The sequence below is a fragment of the Apium graveolens genome, chromosome 4 (assembly GCF_009905375.1).
Source record: "Apium graveolens cultivar Ventura chromosome 4, ASM990537v1, whole genome shotgun sequence".
NCBI classification, from domain to species: domain Eukaryota; kingdom Viridiplantae; phylum Streptophyta; class Magnoliopsida; order Apiales; family Apiaceae; genus Apium; species Apium graveolens.
This window is the reverse complement of record NC_133650.1, coordinates 5,729,406-5,757,090: the sequence shown is the minus strand read 5'-3', so window position 1 is coordinate 5,757,090 and position 27,685 is coordinate 5,729,406. Positions and strand designations below refer to the sequence as shown.

General features: G+C 38.9%; 5 protein-coding genes across 7 annotated transcripts; 3 read left to right on the top strand and 2 right to left on the bottom strand.

Annotated features, from left to right (window-relative positions):
* The first annotated feature begins 848 nt into the window (after positions 1 to 848).
* Positions 849 to 2,112, top strand: LOC141716617 (protein TIFY 10a-like). 2 transcript variants are annotated; one of them, XM_074518803.1, is made up of 3 exons: positions 849 to 1,213; positions 1,361 to 1,692; positions 1,794 to 2,112. In XM_074518803.1, exons 1-2 carry the CDS (start codon positions 861 to 863, stop codon positions 1,689 to 1,691), a joined length of 684 nt encoding a protein of 227 aa, XP_074374904.1. In that variant the 5' UTR covers positions 849 to 860; the 3' UTR covers position 1,692; positions 1,794 to 2,112. The 2 variants fall into 2 exon arrangements, with proteins under 2 accessions (XP_074374904.1, XP_074374903.1); XM_074518802.1 differs by having other exon boundaries at positions 853 to 1,213; positions 1,361 to 1,687.
* A 1,012-nt stretch (positions 2,113 to 3,124) lies between these two features.
* LOC141717594 (oligouridylate-binding protein 1B-like) lies at positions 3,125 to 8,755 on the top strand. The gene is made up of 12 exons (XM_074519741.1): positions 3,125 to 3,468; positions 3,951 to 4,012; positions 4,332 to 4,434; positions 4,593 to 4,669; positions 4,752 to 4,813; positions 4,907 to 4,994; positions 5,071 to 5,146; positions 5,233 to 5,263; positions 5,516 to 5,635; positions 6,472 to 6,557; positions 7,071 to 7,247; positions 8,286 to 8,755. Exons 1-12 carry the CDS (start codon positions 3,310 to 3,312, stop codon positions 8,541 to 8,543), a joined length of 1,299 nt encoding a protein of 432 aa, XP_074375842.1. The 5' UTR covers positions 3,125 to 3,309; the 3' UTR covers positions 8,544 to 8,755.
* Positions 8,756 to 12,246: 3,491 nt separating this feature from the next.
* LOC141717593 (protein FLUORESCENT IN BLUE LIGHT, chloroplastic) lies at positions 12,247 to 14,844 on the bottom strand. Of its 2 annotated transcripts, none has more exons than XM_074519739.1 (5): positions 14,663 to 14,844; positions 14,342 to 14,511; positions 13,933 to 14,083; positions 13,125 to 13,445; positions 12,247 to 12,725 (listed from the first exon to the last, which is right to left on the bottom strand). In XM_074519739.1, the coding sequence occupies exons 1-5, from the start codon at positions 14,736 to 14,738 to the stop codon at positions 12,523 to 12,525; spliced, it is 921 nt and encodes a 306-aa protein (XP_074375840.1). In that variant the 5' UTR covers positions 14,739 to 14,844; the 3' UTR covers positions 12,247 to 12,522. The 2 variants fall into 2 exon arrangements, with proteins under 2 accessions (XP_074375840.1, XP_074375841.1); XM_074519740.1 differs by having other exon boundaries at positions 14,653 to 14,791.
* Positions 14,845 to 15,154: 310 nt separating this feature from the next.
* On the bottom strand, positions 15,155 to 18,073 carry LOC141717592 (zinc finger CCCH domain-containing protein 62-like). The gene is made up of 9 exons (XM_074519738.1): positions 17,787 to 18,073; positions 17,621 to 17,697; positions 17,422 to 17,536; positions 17,260 to 17,321; positions 16,998 to 17,049; positions 16,750 to 16,861; positions 16,345 to 16,443; positions 16,127 to 16,254; positions 15,155 to 16,011 (listed from the first exon to the last, which is right to left on the bottom strand). The coding sequence occupies exons 1-9, from the start codon at positions 17,924 to 17,926 to the stop codon at positions 15,513 to 15,515; spliced, it is 1,284 nt and encodes a 427-aa protein (XP_074375839.1). The 5' UTR covers positions 17,927 to 18,073; the 3' UTR covers positions 15,155 to 15,512.
* A 1,767-nt stretch (positions 18,074 to 19,840) lies between these two features.
* On the top strand, positions 19,841 to 26,762 carry LOC141718226 (uncharacterized). Its single transcript, XM_074520607.1, has 5 exons — positions 19,841 to 21,892; positions 22,277 to 23,163; positions 23,635 to 25,021; positions 25,565 to 25,921; positions 26,751 to 26,762. Exons 1-5 carry the CDS (start codon positions 19,841 to 19,843, stop codon positions 26,760 to 26,762), a joined length of 4,695 nt encoding a protein of 1,564 aa, XP_074376708.1.
* Positions 26,763 to 27,685: the final 923 nt, after the last annotated feature.

Below are 27,685 nucleotides of genomic sequence, written 5' to 3'. Positions count from 1 at the left end.
TAGCACATAAACAAAGAATTATGTGTTTTTATACCGTACGTCTTATAGGAAAAAGGATTATTATTTTTTAATTAGATTATGAAGATAATGAGGAGTAAATTACAAGTATCACTCATTTTTCCAGAGTTGTTTTTCGTACTTGTCACCTAATTTCTATAATAAATAGTTTCATAATTTTTTTATACAAATTTGAATCTTATTTTTTATTAAAAAAATAAATTAGTTAAGTACATTTTATAAAATCACGTACCCAATATAAAACAGGTAAAAAAATTGGATGGGACATATGGACACGCAAATAAAATAGCCTCTTTGTTTATGAACACAAAATATATTACTATGCAGGTATTATCACAATATCGTAATAGTTCGTTTATTTCTGATATAATCTTCTTCGATATTAAACACATGTAAATTGTAATCGAACGAACGATTCTGGCAAACTTTGACTTTGAACAAGATTAAAAGAAATTTAAAGCAGCTCCCGCGGAAAAAACATGTGTTAAAAATTAGGGGGAAAGAAGCACCAGAGTTACGTAAGAGTAAGGTAATGAAGACTAAATACAGTATTAGTGTTAGTTGAAAAATAAAATTGACAAACTCAACAGGGAATTTGTCATATGCCTTACTTATCTACTCTTCAAGTCTGACTGTCCCTCTGTAGTATAATGTTATTAATTGTCAAGGCAAAAAACATGTTCTAAAATGCATTATAGGAATAATAGCAGCAGCTAGCGACTAGTTGTGTTAATAAATTGGTCAATAAAGAAAAGGAGAAGTTGATTTAGACCCCACCCAAACACAACACACACATGTTTAATTCCCGTCCCTTTTCTATCTACTGCTGTAGTATTTTTATTATGCACAACTTTAACATCCTATCTTTATTTAAACCAACTTTTATTCCTCCTGTTTCTCAAGTTCTGTTATCTTACTTACATTTCACTTGTACAGATTCGAGAGATTTTACAAACATGCCGAGAATTTCACCGGAAAAGTCTACTTTTGCTCAGACGTGTGATCTTTTGAGCCATTATATTAAAGAAAAGGGTACGATTCGGGATCTCCATCTCGGAATCAATGGAGAAGCTACTGACACGAGTTTTTCAGGCGAGGCTGGTCAAGCATCAACACAAGTTCAAGTTCAGGAAATGAATCTGTTTCCTCAACATGCTTGCATGCATGATGATGCTATTAGTTTCACCACCTCCAGGTTTGTATTCTTTCTTTCGTTTTTAAAATATTGCCATCTCATACTTGATCATCTCTTGATGCTCAAGACTTGGTAAGTCTTGACTTCTCAGTAATTAAGTTGATCGTGTGCGTTATTAAAGAAACATTTTGGTTTTGATTGGTTCAGTGAACGAGCTGAATACGAGCCTAGAAATGCTCAGATGACTATTTTTTACGCGGGACAAGTTCTGGTATTCGACGATATTTCTGCTGTGAAAGCTCAACAAGTGATGCAATTGGCAAACAAGTCTGTCACCCAAGTTGACACTTCCACAGGCTTTGTTATACCCTCCAACAACACAACCAAATTTGTCGAAAATCAGAGGAACTCAATGTCCTCCGGTTCTGTTCAATCGCAGAACGATATAAAGCAGCAATGGCAACCAATAGTTTCAGAGATGCCGATTGCAAGAAAAGCATCACTGCATAGGTTCTTATCAAAAAGGAAAGACAGGTAAGGTATTGAGAGCAGACTGTGACTGTGACATTACATAACTAATTGCATATCTTTGGTTCACTATAACATGTGTATTAATTGTTTGTTTGTTTGTATGTTTCAGGGCCATCGCAAGAGGGCCATATCATTTACACAACCCATCTGCAGAATTTCAAAAGGAACAGTTTGATCTCAACTTGTAATCAATGCTAGATTGTATTTGACTGTTACTTTGCTATATGCTAGGCTGACCTGACCTGCCAAAATAATGTAACTAGCCAAGAGATTTGATATGTTGTTATATTAAAGCCCTCTCATATTTAATGTAACTTGGGGCACTGGTCAGTCACTCCAATTTGCTGATTTAGGTTGTCTCAACTCAAGGGAGTCGTGGCAGACTCACGGATCATATCAATATAGTTAAATATTATCTTTTGCTTGGATTTATTTGATTTTATCGGAATATTTATTTTTTTATTAATTTTATTAAAATAATTAGTCTTCGATCTTCTCCGTTGCTGAAAATCTTCACATAAAATGATGAAGTTTGAATCTCGTGCCAATATTTTATTGACAAAAGTAAATAGCCTTAGATCTGCTGTAAATCTTCACATAGAATGATGAGGTTTAGATCCTCTTGCGAATCGTGGAAATTGTAGATACTGCAAGACATTGAAAATGCTATAGTGACCACCACTTTAGACTATTTATGTTCTTGCAGCTCTGTAACTTTCAACATTCGGTTGTTCAATTGTTGTCCCACATTATTCTCATAGCTATGAACAAAACTTTCAACAAACTTATCTTTTGAATGCCTTTGTTCTTAAGTTTCTCTATATATAGATTTTAGTCAATCTAAAATCAACACTTTACACCCCATATTTTCAATCTTTAAATAAATTAAATCTTCTTCCCCACAGGCCGGAAGAAATGGGAGTTATTTATAAATTAAATATTAATTTAATTTATTTTTGATAAAAAAATATTTAATTGACGAATTCACGAGTCTATTTAGGTCGATTTATTTAAATTCGGATTGATGATTAGCTCGCGAATAAACATAACTAGATCATTAATTACACAAGTCGATTTCGTTAAAATCAAACAATTGGCTCGATTCTTTTAAAAATATACGAACTCGAACTCATGTATCCACTATCAAATACATGGTTCAAGAAATTTTAGCTTGACAAATCTTCTGGAACATTATAAAAGAAGGGAAGAAAATATTTGTGGGAAAAAAAATGTACAATATAAGCAATGCTACGTTTTCCAAAAAAATTCGAATTTTTTTTACCAAATAACGTGACAAACATATTGCATATTTTAATTTATTAGCGCATATTAGCGTACACAAGATCTATAAGGGAAATTTTTGAGAAAAAATTTGGAAAACATAACATCTTTGTGTATTATTTCGTGGCGCCACATAAACAAAGCACGCAAGGAAAAAAATCAGGTAAAAACCAAACACGGCCTTAATTATGGGGAAAAAAAGCTAGAAATGCAGGTTGATATGAGCTAAATAAGCATCGATGACGGGCCTTTAATTGTTCCTTATTTTCCCTCTTTTAAAACCCTAGAAATTCATCAGCCTGTTTAAATTCAATTACACGGCATAATTAAAAAGAAAAAAAAGGATGCAACAACAACAAGAAGAGAGATTGAAGCAACAACAACAAGCAGCAGCTCTAATGCATCATCATCAACAACAACAAGCTGCAGCAGCAGCAGCAGCAGCAGCTATGCTTCAACAACAATCACTTTATCATCATCCTAGCCTTTTATTACCTCCTCAGGTCATTTATCTCCTTTTTACCCCTCGATTTTTCACATTTTACTATTTTTTTACCATGCCCTAGGTTAATTTAATCGAAATTCGGTATGCTTGTTAGGTGAAACAGTAGCCTAATCGATCAGCAAAAGTTTGTATCGATGTCGTTCTCGAGAAAAATTGGGGATTTGTATACAATTGTCCAACATTTCGTAATTTATGTAGAATAAAGTGTCAGTATCATTGATGATTAAATTATTGGGCAATTTGGTGGATATGTTTGTATTTTAAGCGTACGTGTTTTTATTCTTATTTCGAGTTTTAGTTAGCGGTGGAGGCTGATGCACTAGTTGTTTAAGCTCTAAAATTTTATTTCTCTTGTACTACTTTCTTTCTGTTCGTGGATTTTACCATAGGGTTATGTATTGCAAAATGTATTTTCCTTTTTTTTTTTCACATTTTTCTTCGTTGTTTACCTCATTTTTTTATTACTTCTTCGTTTTGCAGATGGAGCCGTTTCCTAGTGGAAATCTGCCTCCTAAGTTTGACCCAAGTACTTGTCGCAGTGTGTGAGTGTGCTTCAGCTCATTTATACTGATATTTTCTTGTTGCATTTTCAATATCTTCTTCAAACGTAATCTTTATTATCTGTGCAGTCAGTGTGCTTGGACACTTGTTGATTCAAATGCTTTCTTGTCTTTTCACGTTGTTTTGGGTCTAATATGCTTGTCTGTCTTGATAGTTATGTTTTGTTTTAAGTTACACCATCTTGTGGTAATTAAAAAAGAATTATGTATGGCATAGCTAAAAAACATTGTCTTTATTTTCGTTCTGTTTATAACTGTTGAATTGTATTTAAAATAAAGAATCATTTTTGACAAATTTCAGATACATTGGGAACATTCATACACAAGTCACTGAACCTCTTCTTCAAGAGGTGTTCTCAAGTACCGGTCTTGTTGAAAGCTGCAAATTAATTAGGAAGGAGAAGGTATAGCCATATTTTAGGCGTAGGTTATTCTTGTGCAATAAAAAGGTTTAGTGGTTGGAGGTGATGAGTGTTATCATGCTTGAAACTTAATTTCTTTTTTATTTATGTCGATCATATTATCTGAATCCTTTTATACTCTTCTTATCCTAACTTTGTAGTCATCCTATGGATTTGTCCACTACTTCGATCGTAGATGTGCAGGGATTGCTATATTATCACTTAATGGAAGACATCTGTAAGTTTATTATGGTATATCTAATGATCTTCTACAGTCTGCGTCTTAATTATGTCCTCTTATAATATTCTTTGAATGACAGGTTTGGACAGCCTATTAAAGTGAATTGGGCTTATGCAAGTGGTCAGAGAGAGGACACTTCAAGTAGGTCTTTATGTTTTTATTTGCTACATTGGATAAATACATATTTCCTTTTGTGTATGATAAGTATATTGGTAATACAATCTGGTTGTGTAGGTCATTACAACATATTTGTAGGTGATCTCAGCTCTGAAGTTACTGATGCTACATTGTTTGCATGTTTCTCTGTTTATAGCAGTTGCTCGTAAGTTTCTTCCTTTATTGTATGTTGATTTCCAACAGAATTTATGATCTTATATGACTTGTATTTCTAATCTCAGTGATGCAAGGGTTATGTGGGATCAGAAGACTGGTCGATCGAGAGGATTTGGATTTGTATCTTTCAAAAATCAACATGTATTCTGCTCTTATCAGAAAATTTAAATTTGCATTTTTTTCCACTGAAATTGTTCTTCTAAAGAACTGTTATTCTTCTTTTTCAGGATGCTCAAAGTGCAATTAATGATCTTACTGGTATGCGTAATGAGTTAATTGTAATCGCTTTCTGTGACCATGTCTTGCTTGATAATTAACATGACTTTTAAATTTTAATGTTGATCTTCTATATAATGTTTCACCCGTCTTCTAATATCTTTAAAGCAAGTCTTCTGCTACTATTTAGCTCGCTATAGACCAAATGTGACAACAATGTCATTTTATCATGTTATTCAAGAGTTCAGACTGTCCTATTATATATGATGACAAGAATATCATTGTTATTCTTAGGAAAATGGCTTGGCAGTAAACAAATACGTTGTAACTGGGCGACAAAAGGTGCTGGTATTACTGATGAGAATCCAAGTTCAGATGCCAAAAGCGTTGTAGAATTAACGAATGGATCTACAGGTAAGTTTGCCAAAAGATGCTTATAAGGCTAATATAACCCATTCCTGCAGAGAATAAGTAAAGACAAAACGTAGTACTCGAATATTTCTCGTGTACTCAGTCAAATCATATTCTACTTTCCCATAACAATGAGGCCACAACTCTTAAAATTGATTTCCCAAGACTCAGCCACCAAGTAAAAACTTGACTAAAGTCTAAAACGACACTTCTCCAGTTCTCCTAATGATTTTTGCTTCTAAATAATTGTCAACTACCATACTTGGATAAATGAAACTTTTATTTATTTCTATTGTTTTTGGATACTATGTTAATTACAATCAATCTATCTCTGTAGTCTGTACAGATATATAAAGTAATGCTTCTGGTAACCACAACTCTAAAGTCTTGCTTAAGAATCAACATAAGAAGCTTCATGTATTGAACTATTTGCAAGCATTTATCAGTAAGACATTATTTGATTATTTGAAAAGATTCCTAGTTTTTGAATTTTGCATGTTGCATATATCTAGTTACCTCATTGATTCCTTAAATTTAAGTTGCTTCATAATATCTTAATTCTTAACACTATTAAGAAGATTTATTGCTTAGATACTATTTGATAGATAAAGTAATAGATTTAAATTAGAAAATTCCAAATTATGTAAAACGATTATTATGAATAATTAAAATCACCTGTAACTTGATGTTCAAATATGGCCCTAAAGGCATGTTTGTAGCATTAATAATACAGTAAGCAATAATCTGAATTCCGTCCTCTGCATCCATGATGTCAGTAGAGTACCAGAGGACATAATTTTCTTTTGCAATGATACTTCTTGTTGGCCTATCATGTGCAGAAGATGGTATGGAGTTGGCAAATAATGAGGCGCCTGAGAACAGTCCACAGTACACGACTGTCTATGTTGGCAACCTTCCTCCAGAGGTAAAGAAAATCATAGCCTGTTTTCCTTTATATATGTAATTCTTTCTTGGATCCCCTCTTTTTTATTCCCTAGATGTTCGTAGTTTAAAGACTTTAAAGTATAGTTGGTGGTGTACTCTATTTTTGGAAGTGAAGCTAGGTTGATCCCTGTACTATGTAGAAACCGCAACTAAATTATCAGCTTCTAAACTTTTAAAAAGTTCAAAAGTTTGATTAAGCACATTAAAAGAAGTTTGGAGAAAAAAAGTTTGAGGTGTGCATAGGACTTCTTCACATAACTGTGCCCTGATATCAACATGTTGTTTTCGCTTTGTTATCTCTTATTGGATTATTGTACTTAATAAGAAGTCTAGTACAGATGCTAACCTTGCTCGAATATGCAGAGAAAACTATGCTTGTACTTGCTCAAAATATTCCATGTGCTTATAAAATGCTTCTGAAAGCTTCTATTTAAGTTGTTGTGCATAAATGAGATATCTGGTCCATTACTCATGTAATTAACTGTATTTTCAGGCAACACAGATAGACTTGCATTGCTTCTTTCATGCTCTCGGAGCTGGAGTAATTGAGGAAGTTCGTGTGCAGCGTGATAAAGGTTTTGGATTTGTTAGATACAGTAATCATTCTGAGGCAGCATTGGCTATCCAGCTGGGAAATACCCATTCAAATCTTTATGGAAGACAGATCAAGGTTAGCTGTTGTTTTTGCAAGCCAACTGTTTTTCCTAATTATTTTTTATTTTTTAAAATGAGACTAGTACAATGATGATACTTTTGAGTAATGGACATCAGTATCTAAATAAAGTTTAATGGTTGTGTAGTTCAGTGATTAGTTTCTCTATTTAATAGCCCAAGCATAATATTATTGGTCCTCGCATGTTTACAGTACTAGTACTTTACAGGTAGACGGTATTTCTGTTAAATTGAAATGCCATTTTATCCCCTGTTCAGTCGGTAAAAGTTTTACTACCATTTGTCCAAGACCAGAGTTACTGCACAATTTTAAAAATCTTCAAAATGTGTGTTTTAAATAATCTGCTTTATACTTTTCCCCTAATTTTTTGTTTGCAACTGCAAAATGAAGAAAATGTTTCTTGCATGAATGTTCAGAGGAATGATTGTGGTCTACTTGTTAGATCATCTAAATGAATGGCAAGGAAACTATTAAATAATAATATTTCTTTAAATTTTCTTTTATATCCTCCACTCCAACTTAATTTCACAAATGCAAATAAAATAAAAGGGGATTAAAAATATTTCATTAAATTTTCTTTTATATCCTCCACTTAAACTTAATTTCACTGGTGCAAATAAAATAAAAGGGATTTAAATATTGTCTCCCTGAGTACATTCTTAGGTAGCAATGCAGGAATTTACTGTTATCGAATTTGTCCTTTTGGTCCTACCATTTACTTGTAGTCCTGTATCTTTAGCTATTATTTTCTCATTTATTTGGAGATTGGAAGACTTTAAAATTGTGGGAAAACAGAATTTTAATTTTCATAACGGGTCTGTGTTTCCATTTTTGTCTTATTTGCTTGTTTGTATTGTAATACATAGATGATAGCTGCGTAATGGTCTAGAACTTCTTTAATGGCTCTTTGACATGAAGTTTCTATTCCGTTGCCCTTAACCTATATTAAGTACTTCCCTTTTCAGTCTAGGCACTGAAGTTGTTCTAACTCTAATCTCCGGTCTCCTGATTTTTTTTATAATGTTCTTGCTGCAGTGCTCATGGGGTAGCAAGCCTACTCCACCTGGGATAACCTCAAATCCGCTTCCTCCACCTGCACCTATGCAAGGCCTCTATGAGCGACAATTAGCTCTGAGCAAGATGGGTGGTGTTCATGCCTTGATGCACCCTCAAGCGCAGCTTCAAATCAAACAGGGATCTTTGGGAATGGGTACTGCTGGAGCAAGCCAGGCCATATATGATGGAGGCTTTCAGAATGTTGCTGCTGCTCAGCAGCTCATGTACTACCAGTGAAATTTTTAGGACTTCAGTTTCCTTTTCTTTCTGCTTTTGCTGGATTTGTTGATTTAGTACTAGGATCAGTTTTTTCTTGTTTGATGTTTCACTCCTTACACGTGAGGTTATCCATCAGCCAAATGTTTTCTTTGTGTACTGTTATATTTAGATTCTTGTATGTTATGGAGGAAGCAGTGATCGTTATGGAAGTATATCAATCAATTTCTGTATGTTATGCTGCCATTATCTATTTCTGTTAAGGTATTAACTCTTGCAAACATAATGATGTGAGAGGTGTGTTATGATATTTCCGTCAACTCTTGCACATTTGCTGGCAGATGGTATTAACTGTTGCGAACATAGAAGTCTTTCCCTGTTTAACCTTATTTTCTGTTCACTTTCTCAAATTAACCTACTTTGTTCAATTCTTCCCAAAACGACCTATTTTTTTCAATTATTCTCAAACTAACCTACTTTTATATCTTCTAACTTTTAGTTATAACTATAAATTATACATTATTATTAAATTATATATATACTGAATTAAACAACTTAATAAACTAAAACACATAGACATAACATTTTTATTTAAACCGAAAACATTACAACTTAAAATTAAATTAAGAATATTACATTAAAGATCTTTGTGAGGACAACGTGCACTGCGTCTCGTGTGACCTTTCCATACCCCTCCAAATTATTTGCTATTGGAAATGTCCAATATGATTGATGCGGTATTGGGGAAAATTCATATTGCCACATCTCAAATAATTTTGGTAGAGTATGATATGGTTCAATGTATTGCTTCCAATCTAGGTTACATATCATACAAGCAGCAACTATACGAGAACAAGGAAAGTGATACATGTGCCATTTTCCACAAGAACAGTATCCTTTAGAGAGATCTATATGATGCTTGTTGCCACCTTTCCAAAATCCCTTATCTATTTTATATCTTGCAGTAGTCACCTCAAATAACAACTTCAAATGTGGACCTAAGGTCTTTGATTTCATGATTTATATCTTCAGCACTCGAACTAAGGTCTTTGATTTTTTTCATTGCTCTTCCAAATTTCCTCACTTGAGATGTATTTCCAACCAACCAACATAACAACTTCAAATGTGGACCTGGATGAGCTGAAGAAAAATTACTACGAATATGTAAAAGACAAAAACGATGAATACCCATACCACCTGTGAAACCATTTCTTTCCTTTCTCATTGCTTCAAAGATTTCGACATGACGATCTGAAATGTTGCAAACACCCATTCTTTCCCGGCATACATATCTTCGAAGATGATACAAGAACCAAGACCAGTTGGAGGTTGTTTCTTTATCGACTAAACCGAATGCGAGTGGATATTGTTGGTTATTAGAATCGAACCCCATTACAATTAATAAAACCCCATTATACCTTCCTTTTAAAAATGTACCATCAATACTGATAACTGGTCGAGCATGTTGCCACCCCTCTATTATCGGTTTGAATGTCCACCACACACGTTTACAAACAGATGTATCGACTGTTGTAGCATCAGCTTCAGCTTCAATTGAAGCAATAGTTCCTGGATTATAGTACATCAATGCACTTAAAAATTTTGGAAGTTTGGAGTACGAAGTCGTCCAATCACCATAAATATCTGAGATTGCTTTTTGTTTTCCTAGCCACGCCTTTTTATAACTCACATGATACTTGTAGATAGTTGTCATTTGAGTCATAATATTATGTACTTTTATTGATGGACTCTCCAAGACCTAATCACACGTAATAAATTATCAAAAATATACTCCTACATATTAAACATACCAAGTGAAATAAACAAAATTAGAACCTTACTTGTTGTTTTATAGTGCTTGCAATCAAACTCGAACTAAGCTTGTGATGATCTCGTTCAATTGTCCTTAAAAGACAAGTATACTTAGCAGGTAGTTTGGTGATTTCAAAGAAGCCATATTTCTTTCTTAGAGTAACACGAATTCTCCGTAGACAGTCATCCACTACACATTTTCCTTCATACAATGTTGGAGTACTTTTTACGACACGGTAATTTATAGACTCCCTTATGTGATCAGACTTAATTGAATCGATGGCAGATTGCTTATCTTCAAAACACTGACCTTCAAAAATAGTACTATCAAGAGTATTAACACTAGAGGCACTAGAAAAATCACCTGAATTATTAGTAAAAGCCTATGTTGTAAACCATGGGGCGGTAGGTACATGTGTTCCGACTGCTGCGCTTTGATTGTCTCCTTCTTCACCATCAGAACTTGTTGAATCTGAATTGAGATTATCTCCATCTTCACCATTAGTTTCATCACTTTTGGACTCGTGTGGAGAGATTAAATGATCAGTTTCACTTAAATTGAATACTGCATTTGCTCTTTCCATCATATCTAGAAAACTCTCATTATCCATCTGCAAATTAATTTGCTTTGTTTTTCTATAATTTATTTGTTGTAGATTGGTTTGTATATATAGGCATTTTAGAGATATGATAAGAGTAATTTTGTTTTGTGTTTTGATTGGTTGTCAAGATTACATTGATATCAACCAACTTTTAGATATTTTATTAAATTTTAAAGATAAAACATTATCTCAATATCTTCATTTCTATTGGTTGTCCAGATTTCATATTTGATCATATCTGATATCAATAATGTAGTGTGGTTGTCCAAACAAGTTTTCTCAAACAAGAAATATGCGAAACAAAATATAAAAAAAAATAAAATATGCATTATATTTAACCAAGTATTAATGAATTACTGTATTTTAATTTTATTTATTATTAAAAATGTTATATTAAAAAATTAATTCAGCATATATATAATTTAATAATAATGTATAAATTATAATTATAACTAAAAGTTAGAAAATATAAAAAGTAGGTTAGTTTGGGAAGAGTTGAAAAAAATAGGTCATTTTGGAAAAAATTGAACAAAATAGGTTAGTTTGGGAAAGTAAACAGGGAAAGGCTTCGCGAACATAATGACGCAAAGGTGTGTCGTCTGTGAGTCGTATTCATAATAAAAATAAGGGTTAAATATCAAAGTGGTCACTCAACTTAAGGTCATATATCAGTTTAATCATCAAACTTAACGGGGTATCATTTGGATCACTAAAGTAATAATAAATATCAAACAGATGTCTCAAAATATGTGTTCGAGAATTAAAATTTATTTTATGGAGTTCTAAACATTTTTTTCGAATCTTATTACAACCAAATGAAAAGTTACGAATTCATAGTATTTTAGATGATTTTTTGATATTTTTAAAAATTTGTCTACTAATTATTTTTATTTAAATAAAGCAAATGACTACAAAATTAAAAATAAATAGTAGATAAATTTTAAAAAATCTTATTATATTATAGAAAATACTAGAATTCATACATTGTCATTTGGTTGTAATAGGATTGAAGAAAAATATATAGAACTCTATAAAATAAATTTTAATTCTCGAGCACATATTTTGAGTTATCAGTATGATATTTATTATGACTTTAGTGACTCAAATGATACCCCGTTAATTTTGATAATTAAACTGATATATGGCGGTCATTCGAGTGACCACCTTGATATTCAACCCATAAAAATAATGTCAGCAGCGAATTTGTTTGTGTGCTGTATTGATATTAATATTTCTGGATTCATACAAGTGCAAACTTATGTCAATCCTTGATGCCACAAACATATTCTCTAGGCCTTAAAAAAGAAGTCTAGAATAATATATTTTATTGTGATTTGGAAAGCCTCATTGAATGTTTTTTCTACCAATGCACCCCAAGTCTTTGATGATGACTTGGCTACAATAAAAATGAGAGACCAGACCACTGGTTTTCTCTTGGATTAATTAGCATATAATGCACTGAATAGCTCACGCAACACAAAATGATTAGGTAATGATCATTCTCATGAAGCCATACTGTTACATCTACAAAATTTCCCACAAATTACTCGAAACTAAAGAGATAAATTCTTGCAAAAAACTTCAAGTTAATCCGTTTCCAACCTTGCAATATACTGATCATAATATACACCAGCTCGCTCCAAGTCACCAAGCTCAGTATAACAATCAGCTATTGCTCCATATGCTTCCGTATTTCCAGAATCTTCATTTTCTCTATCAGAAATTGAGAGAACCATAGAGTGGTATATAATGGCTTCACGGTATTTTCCTTGCCTTTGAAGTGAAGCTCCTAAGATACGAAATAAGAGAATCAGAGCTCCACTCAAACTTAAACTTGTGTACATCTCCAAATACGAAAATAACACGAATCAAAGCAACATTAAGAGATAGGAACAGGAAGTATAGACTAATATCTTTTACAAAATTTTGGCTCGAATTAACAAGTTGGGATCAAATTTTGACAGCGTAATACGTACACTTGATTTTGTTTTAAATCATTATTTTGGAATGATGAAAACGACCATGAGATTGCATCATATTTACTAATTTTCCCTTGCTTTAAACAAATTCAGATGGAACATTAATTTACTAAAAAGAATAAACATACCATGTATTATACCAATATCATTAACTACATGATACATAAACGATGATGGAATTTGAAAATTTGAAGCAGAGTTGGACTAACCTAAGCCTCTAGCAGCCTTTTTTTCCTCTATTGGATCCTTGAGATTCTGAGCAAGCTCAAGGGCAGTTTTAAATTCAACATATGCCTTCTCCGGATCTTGGTTTCTCAGAAAATTCTTTCCATTTTTCAGGTGGAATATTAACTCATGCTTCCTCGGATCAACTATGACTTCATTTTCCTGTATTTTAGCACCAACAGGAGCATAACTCAAAGCAGGTGCATAAGATTCAATTTTAGCTTGCCTTCTTAAAGCTGCATTAATTTGGCGAAGCTGTTCATTAACACGTTTCAGTTCTCCCTTCCTTTGTCTTGCAAGTAATCCTACAACATGCAAACCGCTGAGCTGACAATTGCTATTGTTATAGAGTAGTGAACACACTCTTATAAAAGAGAGAACTCGAGGGGGAAAATTTTAATGCATAATATATAGCCTGATGGATCCTTTCATAAGTAATCAGAGAACAAATGAATTAGCAAGAATGAAACACGAGTATATTTTCATCCAAGACTTCAAACAACCAACTTGGAAATGACAATCACGTGGAAAGCAGCAAAAAATTATAATAAATGGATCAGGTTACAACTCTCATATTTTTTTTTGACAGTCATGACTAGCACTCTGAACAAACATTGCTGATTGCTTCTTAGGCCAGCTATAAAACAGTTTACGAAGCCTGTATTACACAAAATTCGCAAAAAAGAAGTGTTATCGCTTTCCAGGAAACTACTGAATTTGTATTCTACATTCAGGTGCAATGTCTTTAGTCAACAAGCATCTACAGGATAAAAATAATCAGTGGTACCTTACCTCCAACAGTGGCTCCAACAAGCGCTACAAACAGCAGTAAAGGCATCTCAAACACAGATCTCTCACTTTCGCATGTTTCAGCCAGGGCTTGAAGAGGAGTATATAACATCAGGGCATTAGTAATAGTAAGTGCCAATACGGAGGACCTTATCTGCCAAATCAAACAAAGCAGCGATGTGAATATAGGACCATTATAGTTTTCCCTAATTAAACTAAATCGTAATGTGAACAGAGTTAAATAATTGGAAGCATTTGCTACCGTGAAAACAAATAAGATAATTCATTGTCACTAAATTAATAACGTGAATCGATTCTAAGGCATTTTCTACATAAACTTACTTGTCCAAACAACAAGATCACAATGAATAACATGAATTAACTAGTATATTATGTCATGGGGATGACTCACCATATTACCTGATGTATCGAAACATTTTGGCATAAAATCAACCAAGCACATTGGTTGGAGTTTATTATAATCTTGTAGCAGATCCAAATGTTTCCGAACTCTCGTCTCGGAAGTAATTATCGATGGCAGCAACACCTTATTGAGTTTTAACAAAACAGAATTCACCTCACCTGATAATTAATAAGTTAGTTGTTAGACATCTAAGAGGCACGCAATCACATCTAAACAAAGTTGCAATAATTATCTAACACAAAGTGAAAATAGTACTATTATCTATCTTAATAATAACTTGCAAAAATTTAAGGGAGTACATTTGCTGACCAGAAAGATGAGTTTTCCGGCGAATATGGCCGGAATTAGGAGGGAGGACGGAGAAGCAGCGGAGCACCACCGCCATTACTTGGATTAGCTAGCTTTAGCTGACACTCTTTGCTATGTGTTCAGTGGAGCTTCTCTATCCTCAGCAAGATTATGATGATAAATTTTTAGGCCGTGTTTGGCTTTCTTGTTACTCATATCTCTATCCAGGTTTTTTCTTTACATTTCTAAATTTTTTTATTTATCAATATTTTTTTTTATTTATGTGTAATATTCATGTAACAAATTATCATATAAGTTTTCATGTATATACTATATATATTATTATTACTTATATATTTTTCATTAGTAATAATGATAGAGGTATCGAATTGATCTAAAAAATGTTTATTAAAAATATCAAGTAATTTTTTTTTGTTAAATAAAAAATTCACTGCTAAATTACCAAAAAACAGGGAAAGCCTTGTAATGGTTATAATTCAATGAATTCTCTGCATTCACCATTTTTTTAAAACCTTTCTCTGCATTCACATTAACATAACTAGCAGGCTAGCACTCATTAGTTACATTATATCAAGAAAATCAAGCATAAGTACCTAGAAAGCCATAAGCAGATTTCTTAAACTTTTGTTTAGTTCTTCACAATTTTCAATTTGAAGATTTTGAAAAGGGAATGAAGTTTTTTCACACAAACTGCCCTTCCTTTGCCCTTCAAAACACAGGGGGATCTGCCTTCTCTTGAAATGAATTGCATTGTTGTACTAGAAAAAATTCTGCAATTCTATTTTAATATAAATAGCATAATGTCATCAATATATGCTTTGCATGACCGTAATCATTTGAGCCACTCACTTCAACATTCATGAAGGAACTTGCACTGCTCTCCGTAGTAACACCTTCCTCGAGCAAAGTGTCTGCAGAGCTGTCTTCTTTCATTCATTTGTTTCTGGTATGGATTTTCTGTTGAAGTAGCACTTGTTCTTTCTAGCAGAAATGGCACTTGACCTTGGTTATGGATCATGTTGTGTTGATAACCATGAGAGTTCTGATTTATGTTGGCCAAGACTTGTCGATTCCAAAACCTTTCTGGAGCCACATTTGCATTTGGAAAGAATGAAGTTGCTCTTCCGTAAGAGGCTTCTGATGGTCCTGGGAACTGGCATTTCTTCTGCACTAATGGCTGCATCCCAGTAATTGCTACATTATTATTAGGCAGGACCTGATACATTGGATGCAGATTATGCTGTTTTTTCAGTTGATTCTCTGTCATTGAGTTAGTTGCCAGAGGCACTGGGGTATGTGATGTCTTTGTCTCTTTTCTTTTCTGGTTCTGATTTTCCGACTTCAATAACCTAAGATAGACAAGTTTTATATATCAGAAATTGTAAGAGTATTGAAGAAGTAGCAAATCTCTACAAGTTGAACCAACACGCAAGCAACTTATGTAAGACAGTCACGGGCACCTACCTATTTGTTTTTAGCATCTTCTTCGCTTCCTTTTCTTGCATTCGAGTGTCCCTATTCAAGCGAGCAATAGACCCTCTATTGTGTTTTTCCAACAATATCTTTTGCCTCTCCCCTTCATCTTGCCATTTCTGGGATTAGCTTTATAAATTAGTTAACATACTTGATGTACGAATCTGTACCCAGTAAAATAATCGAACTTTGAATGATAATAAATAAACCTGTCTCATTGTTTTCAACTTGTAGAGATTTCTGCCCTTGATGAGAAGAGGATGAAGTGGAGGGTGTGGTCTCACACCTTTGCTCCATAAGACTTCAACCTAGTCAGAGTTGTTAACAAATGGAGAAATTTATACACAGTACGAGCCTTTAGATATAGAACAAATTAATAATGAGAATGCTGAGGGTGGATTCCGTCAAACTCTTATCACCTCTATCAAGTACTATACTGACATATAATTGTTTTTGAAAACTAGAAGAAAATTGATAATAGGAAAAGAAAAACAAATTGGCAAGGAGTTGTAAAAAAAATTACGTTCAGCAAGAAAAACATAGAACTGGAAAATACAACATTCACAAGTCCAAGAACTTTCATAGCAAAACTAAGCGTGATAAGACAAGCTTACTGTAAATGTGTGTTGTTGCTTAGCAGCACCATAGCTTTCTTTAACAATGCGTCCTGCTACAATCCTTGTCCCACAAGGAGGACCGACAGAGCTCCTCGATGCAATGTTAAACCTGTGAAACAATCAACAAGCAGCCAACAAATTATAAGTTGCAGTTCATTTTATGGGTTACACAAAAGATAAAAATTATGATACTCATGTTACATCAAACTATCACAATAAACCAGGGAGAGCAGCTAATGACTTACATTTCATAAACCGTTTGTTCAAACATTACAACATCCCCCATGCATGCATCACCTACCAATAATCAAAGACATAATTTATAAGGAATTATACAAAACGAAGTTATTTGATCACACTCCAAACTAAATAAAATGGCGACAAAAAAAGTACTCATATAAGTAGACTCAAGCCTCTACAATCTGTTTATATACAAAGTACGTGGTAAAGTAGATGAGAAGTACATTATCAATTTCAAGAGTTTGGAATTTGCACATTGTAATATACCTTTACAGTTGACCGTAAAACTTGATGGCGGATACTTAGTTTCTCCACTGCCATTGACAATACTGAAGGCGAAGGTAAATAGTTGGAGAACTAATACTCTTAAAAATGTGACACGGGATAAATTCGCCCAAAATAAAGAGAAAGGGAGGATATAAATCGTACTCGAGATGTTCCTTGATGCGGTGAATGAGAATATCCTTTTTACCAGTCAATCTGAGTCCATGTTTCCTTAGATAAAGCTTACACTGATCTACCTTAAATTTATCTAGCTGACCAGCTACATCATACGAGAAATGAAGCACGAACGTAAAAATTCACCCGAATATTCACGACATAAACACAAACAGTTAATAGGCATTACCTTGGATACATTTCAGAACAATTTCATAATCATTTTCGGGGGATTCCGGAGTTTCGTTGTCCACATCACTACAGATGCTTCATTTTTGTACAAAAACATATAATCAACACAATTGAAACGAAAGAGGGGGATTATACAATGATAAAAATGGAAAAGAATAGAAAACCTTGAATTAGTATTGTTGTTAATTGAGAGCTTAGAAAGTTTAGATTGACTTTCTCGAAGAATATCAAACATTGGATCATCGTCTGAATCATATGAATCATTCTCCGATTCGACGTAATCATATTCCTCTGAACTCGCCATTTCTCAAATTTCAAATGTAGAGTAATTTTTTTATCAATATAAGTATTATGTTTGAGAGGGTTTGTGGTGTACCGATTTATATATTAATCTTTGAATACAAAGTAACGTGACCGTTGTTAACTGAGAGAGGAGAGAGAGAGAGAGAGAGAGAGAGAGAGAGACTATTTTGAATTTTTTTGAATGTGCATCACGGTCCTGTTGGGCCATGAAAGCCCAAATAGAAGACAAAAGATGGCCAATAGGAAAATTAGAAAGCCCAATTAGGAAAGCTTACCAGGACTTTCCTATAAATTCTTGATATCTCGTTACTTTAAAGAGATCGGATAACTTGGATAAAATAAGAGAGAAAAGATCATTTTCATGAGTTTAATTCCCTCATGGGAATTGTTATTTTCATAAATAAAGTTTTCATAGTCTTTATAGTAGTCTCCTGCATTCCATTGGCGCTAACACAATCTGACACATAAAAATGAGTAAATATTATATTAGTGAATTAGTCAACGTACAATTTTATACCTTAATTGTATTAAATAGAAGATACTTACATTATTATCCACATTGTAAGAAAAGTCATCGGATGGATGAAAAGAAGTGTATGAGCTTATATTTCCCTCTAGGTTAAACATGGAGTATAGCAGTTCATGAACTCCACACCACTACTCTGACCTTCGCATGAACGACACAATCACAATGACCACATTCTGATGAACATATTGTAGAATAAGTTATCCACTAATGCATCATTTTCACTTGGTTATTTCTTATTATAAGAGATAGGATCAAAGTAATACCGCGAGGAAATTTTACTTCTTCCGGATCAAAATCTTAAATATCAGCGACACCTTAATTTTTGTCTGCTTCGGGGCTTCTTCTATTATGTGCATGACTTTCCGAGTATATGTTTTCCTCGAATTCTGAGGGTGTTATGCCCGTTTTCGGCCATGGGCCCTAAACAGGTCCCTGTGGGTGCATTAAATAGCTGGACTCTTGTGTGTGGGCTAGAACCATGGATTTATATGACTTGGGCCAGCACATGCGGGCTGGGCTCGCAACATGTGAGCTGGGTTCACATGCGGGCTGGGCTCGTAACATGCGAGCTGAGTTTACATGCGAGCTGGGCTCATGATATGAGAGCTGGGCTCAAACATGCGAGCTGGGCTCAAGTGAGGACATGCGAGCTGGGCTCACACATGTAAGGTGAGCTCATATTTGTCATTTGGGCTCTCATATGCGAGCCGAGCTCGGTTGTGCCCACGCGAGGTGGGCTCAGGTGCCTTCATGCGAGGTGGGCTTAGCTGCCCATACGCGGGCTGAGCTCATGAGCCCACATCTTATAGAAACAGAGGTAAGATTATATTTATTGTTTGAAGGCGGTGCGGGCCGAGGTGACCAGGCCGGGCCGCATCGAAAGACTTTGTGTACAACATGGAAAGTGACTCATAGATGACTGAGTTGCTCGTAGATTTCGGGATCGACACGGGTTGTTCCTACAATCACGGGAAGGATTGCGGAGATGCCGCGAGATTGTAGGAAGCGTGTGGAGCCGATCGAGATTTACGTGACTAATTGGCTGAAGGCCTGACTTTATCGTGGGCTTGGCTACACGGGCTGAAGAGTCCTAACCCTAGCCTACGTGACTTGTTCCCCAAGAACTACGTGAGGCTTGATTCCTATAAATAGGGTACGTAGGCACTTGTATGAGACATGAGTCGACACTTGACGGAGAATAACAAACCCTATTCTTTCTTAAGGAGTCCACATACAAGCTCAGCCACCACCAAACAACCTTCCTCCGCCCTCAAACACCGTCCTTGATCTTTGTTCCGCCCATTAACCTCCACAATATTGTTATACGAAATTCTCCCTATAACATTTGGCGCTAGAAGGAGGGGGCCGTTCATCTTAGGGAGAAAGATGATCAAAGAAAGCAAGCAAGCGACGACACCAGGGAGCGGAGGCAAGAAGGACCCTACTTTCGAACACACGCCCCCAGAGAATCAGGCGCCACCTCCACCAATTGCAACCGTGGACGGGCAGGCTGTGATGACGTATCTGGAAGGGCTGGCCGATCAGATGAATCAGATCAACGCCCGAATGTCAAAGGTAGAAAGAAGCTCGGTCCGGAACGCCAAGCGTAAGGCGCGCCGCCTCAAGGTCTCACAGCATAGCTGGAAGGGCAAAGGCCCTCAGAAGAAGCTGATCCACGATTTTGATGACGTGGCAACCGAGACCAAACAGAAGAAAGAGACATCACGTGAAAAGGAAGATATACCCCAAGGCCATGATGAGCGGGGCAGCCAGATCTCTACGAGATCGGGGCCGAAGCCAGCTTCATCTGAGGCAAGGTCAACTAGCGTGCTAGACCGAGTGGGTAGAAAGCTAAGCGAGCATGACCTCAGGCTCAAATTGGAGAATTGTAAGAAGGAGAGAGAAGAGAAAGAGCCCGTGGATAAAAGAGGCTCGAAAAGGGAACGGGCAACGACCCCTCCGGAAAGACGTCAACACACCTCACCCAGGAGGGAGGAGCGACATAGACGCAGATACAATCGTGAAGAGGAGTCGCAGGACCGAGCTGGGGGAGGGGGACGCCGCGAACGACCTCAGGGCTCACACCATTCGAGTAATGCGGGTGGTGACAGGGAAGGAGAAGTTGTTAGAGTAAGGGACCTGAGAAGGATCTTAGATGAGATGGAGCAAGAGAAGAGAGGGCCCCCTGCCTCGGCTGCCCCCTCTCCGTTTACGACTGCTATCCGATCATCCCCCCTACCTCGGGTGTTTAGGCACAACCCCGACCTTCTATTCAACGGCGAAGCCGACCCGGCGGAGTACCTTATTCAATTTAACACTGAGATGGAAGTCTATCAGGTGCCGGAGATGACCCGTTGCAGAGTCTTCGCGGCATCACTCAGAGGTAGTGCCCAACAATGGTTCTCCAAGTTGGGACCGGCTAGCATAAGAACGTGGAGGCAATTGGAGGACTTGTTCGTCAGACAATTTCAGTCGACCCTCCACTATTCGCCTCCTGTGGCCACGTTAGCCAACATCAAGCAAAGGGAGGGGGAGCCCTTGGCAGAATACTTTCGTCGGTTCAACGCCGAGGTCCCGAAGGTGAGAGGAGCCAGTGAGGAGATCATCAAAAATTTCTTGATAGCAGGGCTGAAAGAAGGATCAAAATTTTGGAAAAGCCTCCAAGCGAGTGAGCCGAGGACCTTGGCCGAGTTCTATGAGCAAGCCGAACCCTTCAAGAGGGTAGAGAAATCGATGAGAGAGCTGAAAATCAGCGAAAGCTATCGAGACAAGAGGGACCGATCCTCAAGCCCTGATGAAAGGAGGAAGACGTATCGGCGTAGTTCGAGCCCGAAAAAGTCTGCCCGTGGCAAAGAGACCACTAAAGATTCGGGAAGGCCTTATACAAGCAAATGGCAGACACACACCCCTCTGGTAGCCTCTATCGACCACATATATGCTACATATGTGGGGAAGGGGGTATTCAGGAAGGCAACTCCTCTCACAGACTATAATAAAAGAGACACTTCGAAGTATTGTGCATACCATGAGGCCACCGGACACGATACCGCTGATTGTAGACAACTAAAGGATGAGATCGAGACTTTGATTAGACAAGGGAAGCTTACGGAGTGGGTTGTCAAGGAGGTTCGAAGACACAGGACGGATTATCATACCGTCCCTCCTCCACCCCCAGAAGACAAAGAAAGGGTCCCTCGGGCTGGTAGTATTCATATTATTCTAGGCGGGTCTCACATTGGTGGAGACAGCCGGAAGGCGATGGACAGATATGCCCGGGAAGCAAAGGACAAGCCGCTCACCAACGTCAATCATCTAAGCCAAAGGCCCCCGGAACTCTTTGAAAGGGAGGTCGATGATATCGTGTTTAAAGAGAATGATGCAAAATGGGTGCATTACCCTCATACCGATGCCCTAGTCATAAAAATGAAGATTGGGACGGTGAATGTTCACCGAGCAATGGTGGACACCGGGAGCTCGGCTGATGTTTTGACTTATGATGCCTACAAAAAACTGGGATTATTGGATAGAGAATTAACCTCAACAGGTGGGCACCTGTACGGGTTCACGGGAGACTCGATCGGAGTGAAAGGGACAATTCGACTCCCGGTGACCATAGGAGAGGAGCCTCATGTGGCCACCCAGATCGCTATGTTTACAGTCGTAGACCAGCCTTGTGCCTACAATGTTATAGTGGGCAGACCCCTTATGAGGGCAATGAGGATGGTGACCTCGATCCATCATATGACGATAAAATTCCCAACCCCCACGGGGGTAGGCATCTTGAAGAGCTGTCAATACGAATCCAGGGTCTGCTACAACCAGGCACTCAAAGCGGCCGAGTCAAGAAATGCCTCAAGGGAGACAGCTGAAGTAGGTGAGTGCGACATCCCCATGGAAGAGGCAGAGGGCAGGAAAAGAATACGTCCTGAGGGCCACGAGACTTGTAATTTGATTTCAATTGAGGAGTTGCCCGAGAACTACTTCGAGCACATGGGAATTCATGTGGAACCACGCCCAGGGGCCTTACTAATGGAAGCATCTCAGCCCATCATGTTGATACAAGAGGGGATTGTAGAGGAAGCAAGTGATGAAGAAGAGAGCCCAGAACAAATCACTGCAACACTTAGGAGAGAGAAGTGGGCACACAAAGAAACAACCACTATGGACCCACCCGACAGAATCACTCGAACTGTAACTGCGACCTCTGAACGCTTGATAAACCCGACCCAAGCCCACCAAACCGAGCTCAAGGATGCGGAAGGTTTGGCAATCACGGGAATGGAAAAAACTAGCGAGGCTCAAGCAGATCTAGACCCGAGAATGCCCTCAATGGTCGAGAGGGCCGGGGCCGCAGAGGACACAATCCCGATCTTGGTAGACCCAAATGATCCCTCCAAGGTACTCAGAATAGGCTCTAACCTAAGTCCTAACTTGAGAGAGGATCTAGCCCGCTTCCTAAGGGAGAATTTGGATGTCTTTGCATGGTCACACTCCGATATGATAGGGATTGACCCAAATGTCATGTGCCACCGGCTCAACCTGGACCCGAAAAAGAAGGGGGTTAGGCAAAAGAGACGGCCGATTAGTGGAGAGAGGGCAGAGGCCCTCAAAGAAGAAGTGGATAGATTAATGGAGGCAGGACTTGTGAGAGAAGCCTTCTACCCCGTGTGGCTGGCCAATCCTGTGCTTGTCAAGAAGCCCAATGGCAAGTGGAGGACATGTGTAGACTTCACCGACCTGAACAAAGCTTGCCCGAAGGACAGCTTTCCTCTACCCCGAATCGACCAGCTGGTGGATTCCACGGCTGGGCACGCGCTGCTTAGTTTTATGGATGCTTATTCGGGATATAACCAAATCCCCATGTATGGGCCAGATCAGGAGCACACCTCCTTTATTACTGATCGGGGCCTTTACTGTTACATCGGGATGCCCTTCGGGCTCCTTAATGCGGGGGCAACCTATCAGAGGCTGGTGAATAAGATGTTCAAACATCAATTGGGGAAGACTATGGAGGCCTATGTAGACGACATGCTGGTGAAATCGAAAGAAGCGAGGGATCATGTCCGCCACCTGGCAGAAATGTTCCAGATCCTAAGGGAGTACAGAATGAAACTCAACCCCCAGAAATGCGTGTTTGGGGTTGAATCGGGGAAGTTTTTGGGATTTATTGTCAACCATAGAGGCATTGAGGCCAACCCAGCCAAGATACAAGCCCTACTCGAGATGAGATCCCCTCGACGGGTGAAGGATGTTCAAAGCTTAACGGGACGAGTGGCTGCCTTAAACCGCTTCGTCTCAAAATCCTCCGATAAATGCCAAGAGTTCTTCAAAGCAATTAAAGGAGTGGGGAGGAACTTTAAGTGGACCGAAGAATGTGAAGAAGCCTTTCAGAACATAAAGAAGCATCTCAGTAGCCCTCCCATGTTGTCCAACCCAAGAGCAGGAGAAACTTTGATCCTATACTTGGCCGTCTCCGACTTTGCAATAAGTGCGGTATTAGTCCGAGAGGAGGATGGTGTCCAGCTCCCGGTATATTATGTGAGTAAAAGGCTAGCCGATGCCGAGACTCGATACACAAGCCTCGAAAAACTAGCGTATGCTCTGATTCTGGCCTCCCGAAAACTCAGGCCCTATTTTCAGGCACATAAGATAGAAGTGCGAACCTCCTACCCCCTCAGGCAAGTGATGCATAGACCAGAATCTTCTGGTCGAATGTTGAAGTGGACGGTTGAGCTCGGCCAATTCGAGGTGGATTATAAGCCAAGGACTGCGATCAAAGGCCAAGCCCTGGCCGATTTTGTGCTAGAATTTCCCCCATATCAAGAATTGGAGCCGGGAGCCCTTGTTGTTCTACCTAGCACAGAAGAAGTTGGACTGGAGAGACAAAATAGTGCCCCATGGTGGAGCCTGTATGTGGATGGTGCCTCTAACGGTGATGGAGCAGGAGCTGGAATCGAGCTAATCAGCCCAGAGGCTCACAAGATCAGACGTGCGACCCATCTGGCCTTTCATGCAACCAACAATGATGCTGAGTATGAGGCCCTGATCAACGGTCTCAAGCTAGCTTTGGAAATGAAGGTCGAGAATTTGAACGTGTTTAGTGACTCCATGATTGTGGTCTATCAGATAAATGGGGGGTATCAAGCTAAGGGTCCGAGAACAGAGCTTTACCTGAAGTGCGCACAGAGGATAATCGCAAGATTCAACGAGGTAAGGCTGGAACTAATCCCGCGTGGGCAGAATGAAGGCGCGGACGAGCTAGCTAAGCTCGGCTCACGTCGCGAGAGCACTTTGCTAGGGACCGTGCCCCTTGATATACAGAGGCAACCCAGTGTGCCCGAGCACGAGGTGGGCAGCCTCAGTAATGAGCTTGGCCCCACGTGGATGACATCTATTCTAGCATACATAAGAGAAGGTTCACTTCCGGACGAAAAGAACGAGGCAAGGAGAATAAAATACAAAGCAGCCCGCTATGTGATATACGACGAGATTCTATACAGAAGAGGGTTCAGTGTTCCTCTTCTCAAATGCATACATGGGGAGGAATGCAACTACATCCTAAGGGAGGTACACGAAGGTATTTGTGGCAATCACTCGGGGGGTAGCTCTCTAGCTCAGAAAATCCTCCGTCAAGGCTACTACTGGCCAACGCTGAAAAAAGACGCTTTTGAATTCTCCCGAGCTTGTGATAAGTGTCAGCGATATGCCAATTATTACAACAACCCCGTGGCCACTCTCACATCCCTCATGAGCCCCTGGCCCTTCTCCATGTGGGGAATTGATCTGATTGGGGAACTCCCGAAGGCCAGGGGAGGCGTCAAGTATGCGGTAGTTGCGGTAGACTATTTCACTAAGTGGGCAGAGGCCGAGCCCCTAGCCACTATCACAGCGAGAAAGCTCAGGGAGTTTGTACACAGGGCTATTGTATGTCGCTATGGCATCCCTTACAAGCTGATATCTGACAATGGGAAACAATTTGATAGCAAGGAGATGCGAGAGTTTTGTGAGCAGCTGGGGATTCAGAAGAGCTTTAGCGCAGTCTGCCACCCCCAGAGTAACGGGCAGACAGAGGCTGTTAATAAAATCATTAAGCATACCTTAAAGGCAAAGCTTGAAGAGAAGAAAGGAGCATGGCCAGAAGAACTCGCCCAGGTCTTATGGTCTTACAACACTACACCCCGAACTACAACTGGAGAGACCCCTTTCTCTCTGGTGTATGGGTGTGAAGCTATGGTGCCCGTTGAAGTGGGAGCAGGATCTTTTCGAAGGGACAACTATGACTCAGAGGCAAACGAGGTCAATCATCGGCTCTATTTGGATATGATCGAAGAAACTCGAGAAGAGGCTCAGATCAGGATTGCGGCATATCAGCAGAGGACAGCTAGGCATTACAACAGTAAGGTTCGAGCCCGAACTTTCAAGGTGGGAGATTTAGTTCTGCGCCGGGTCATGCCAAATACCAAGGTGGTGAGTCACGGAGTCTTGGGAGCAAATTGGGAAGGCCCTTATAAGATAAAATCGGTGCTCTGGGAGGGAACCTACCACCTCAATGATATGCAAGACAAGCTGATCCCAAGAGCCTGGAACGCGGAACACCTTCGCAAGTATTATCAGTAATATTATTCTTTTCAGACTTAGTATTATCCTCAAATATTCCTAAGTCTCGGGGGGTAGTGCCATATAGGTGCCTCCCTGAGACCACAAGCATGTATTCCTTTCACTTCCCATTATCTATGAATAAACGATTGATCTCTATTTGTGCACTTGATATTTTAACTTCTGTTAATAGATTAAATACCCAGCAGGGGACCCCATCCTTGGGAACCCATGCGAGGACAGAACAGTTGTTTTATTAACATGTTAAATCAAGCTGGGCCCCGACCCGCTTGATGCCAAGAACATGAAACGAGCCGGGCCACGGCCCGCTTAGGTAAATACGAACACATAGTAGATAAAAGATGTGGATAGAGATATAGGCTCGCGATGCGAGCCCATACCCTGGCCCTCAAAACCATAAATGCGACCCAGGGGGCCCAGCCCTCCATCAAACATACTCAAAGTCGCATGATGCGAGGAGAAGACACATACGAGCTCCTAGTGCGAGCACACCTACAACACCTGCGAGTCGATGCGGGCTTGCTCCACTTGGCATTCTCTTTCAATGGTTGTTTGATTGAACAAATGACACGAGCTGAATAAATTGGGCTCGTAGTGAAGGGGTAACGCTCGCCATAAGCGGCCAGAGTTATGATTACTTTTTGGTCAGTAGAAGCATGGTAAAAAAAAAAAAAAACAGCTAGCACCGTAAAGACATACGCGGGCACAAAAAACTTAGATATTTTATACAAACAAAAGTTAAATAAGTTATGCCCCGAGGCAGAATATTTCAAATACAAGCGCGAGGCGAGAGGGGTGCCCGCTTACCCAGTCAAAAGTCTAGTTCTAATCAAAATTATATTAAGGGTTATCAGCCTCTGCTCCCTCACGATTTTCACCAGCGACCTGGGCCTTCTCGGCCGCGAGCCTAGCCTCCTCAGCAATTTGGGCATCCCTCTCCATCTCCAGCTTCAACTTGTCAGCATGCCTCGCTGTGCTCGCACCCAGAGCCGCCCAATCGAAGTCAGGAACCTTCTTCATAAAGACTTTCATGAAATTCCTGGCCCCCAGGTTCCTAGTATCAGCGAGGGCGGCCTCATGGCCCTCGGTCAGGGCAGAAACTGATCCCTCCAGCTCAAGCACCCTCTCCTCGAGGGCATCCTTCTCCTTCTTACATGCCTCAGCAGCCAGGTCATGAGCCTCCTTCTGCTCCCTTAGGGCCTTGTCGTGAGCAGCGTTCAGATTAACTATCTTCTGATTATAGTTGTTCACCAGCGTAACTTTCTCTTGCCCGTGCTCAGCGACCTTACTCTGAAGGGACTTGACTTTAGCCTCGAGCTTTGTGTTGGTCTGGCTGAGGGCTCGCATCTCTCGAGCCTTAGATAACTGACGATAGTATACTTCGGCCGCGGCTCGGGAGAGTGCATCCTGGTTAACCTCGAGAGCAGAAGAAGACCAATCCTTTAAATCCTGCTCGCTGATGTGACCTTGGGCGAGCCGGCCGAATGTGGTCGCAACCGCATTGGCAGAAGAAGAAGAGGGAAGAGGAGCATCAGAGGGAGCAGCTTTCTTTGGCTCAGGCTCGCCAGTTTTTCCTTCTTTACCTCTATGCCTCTTTAGTCGAGGAGAGGGCCC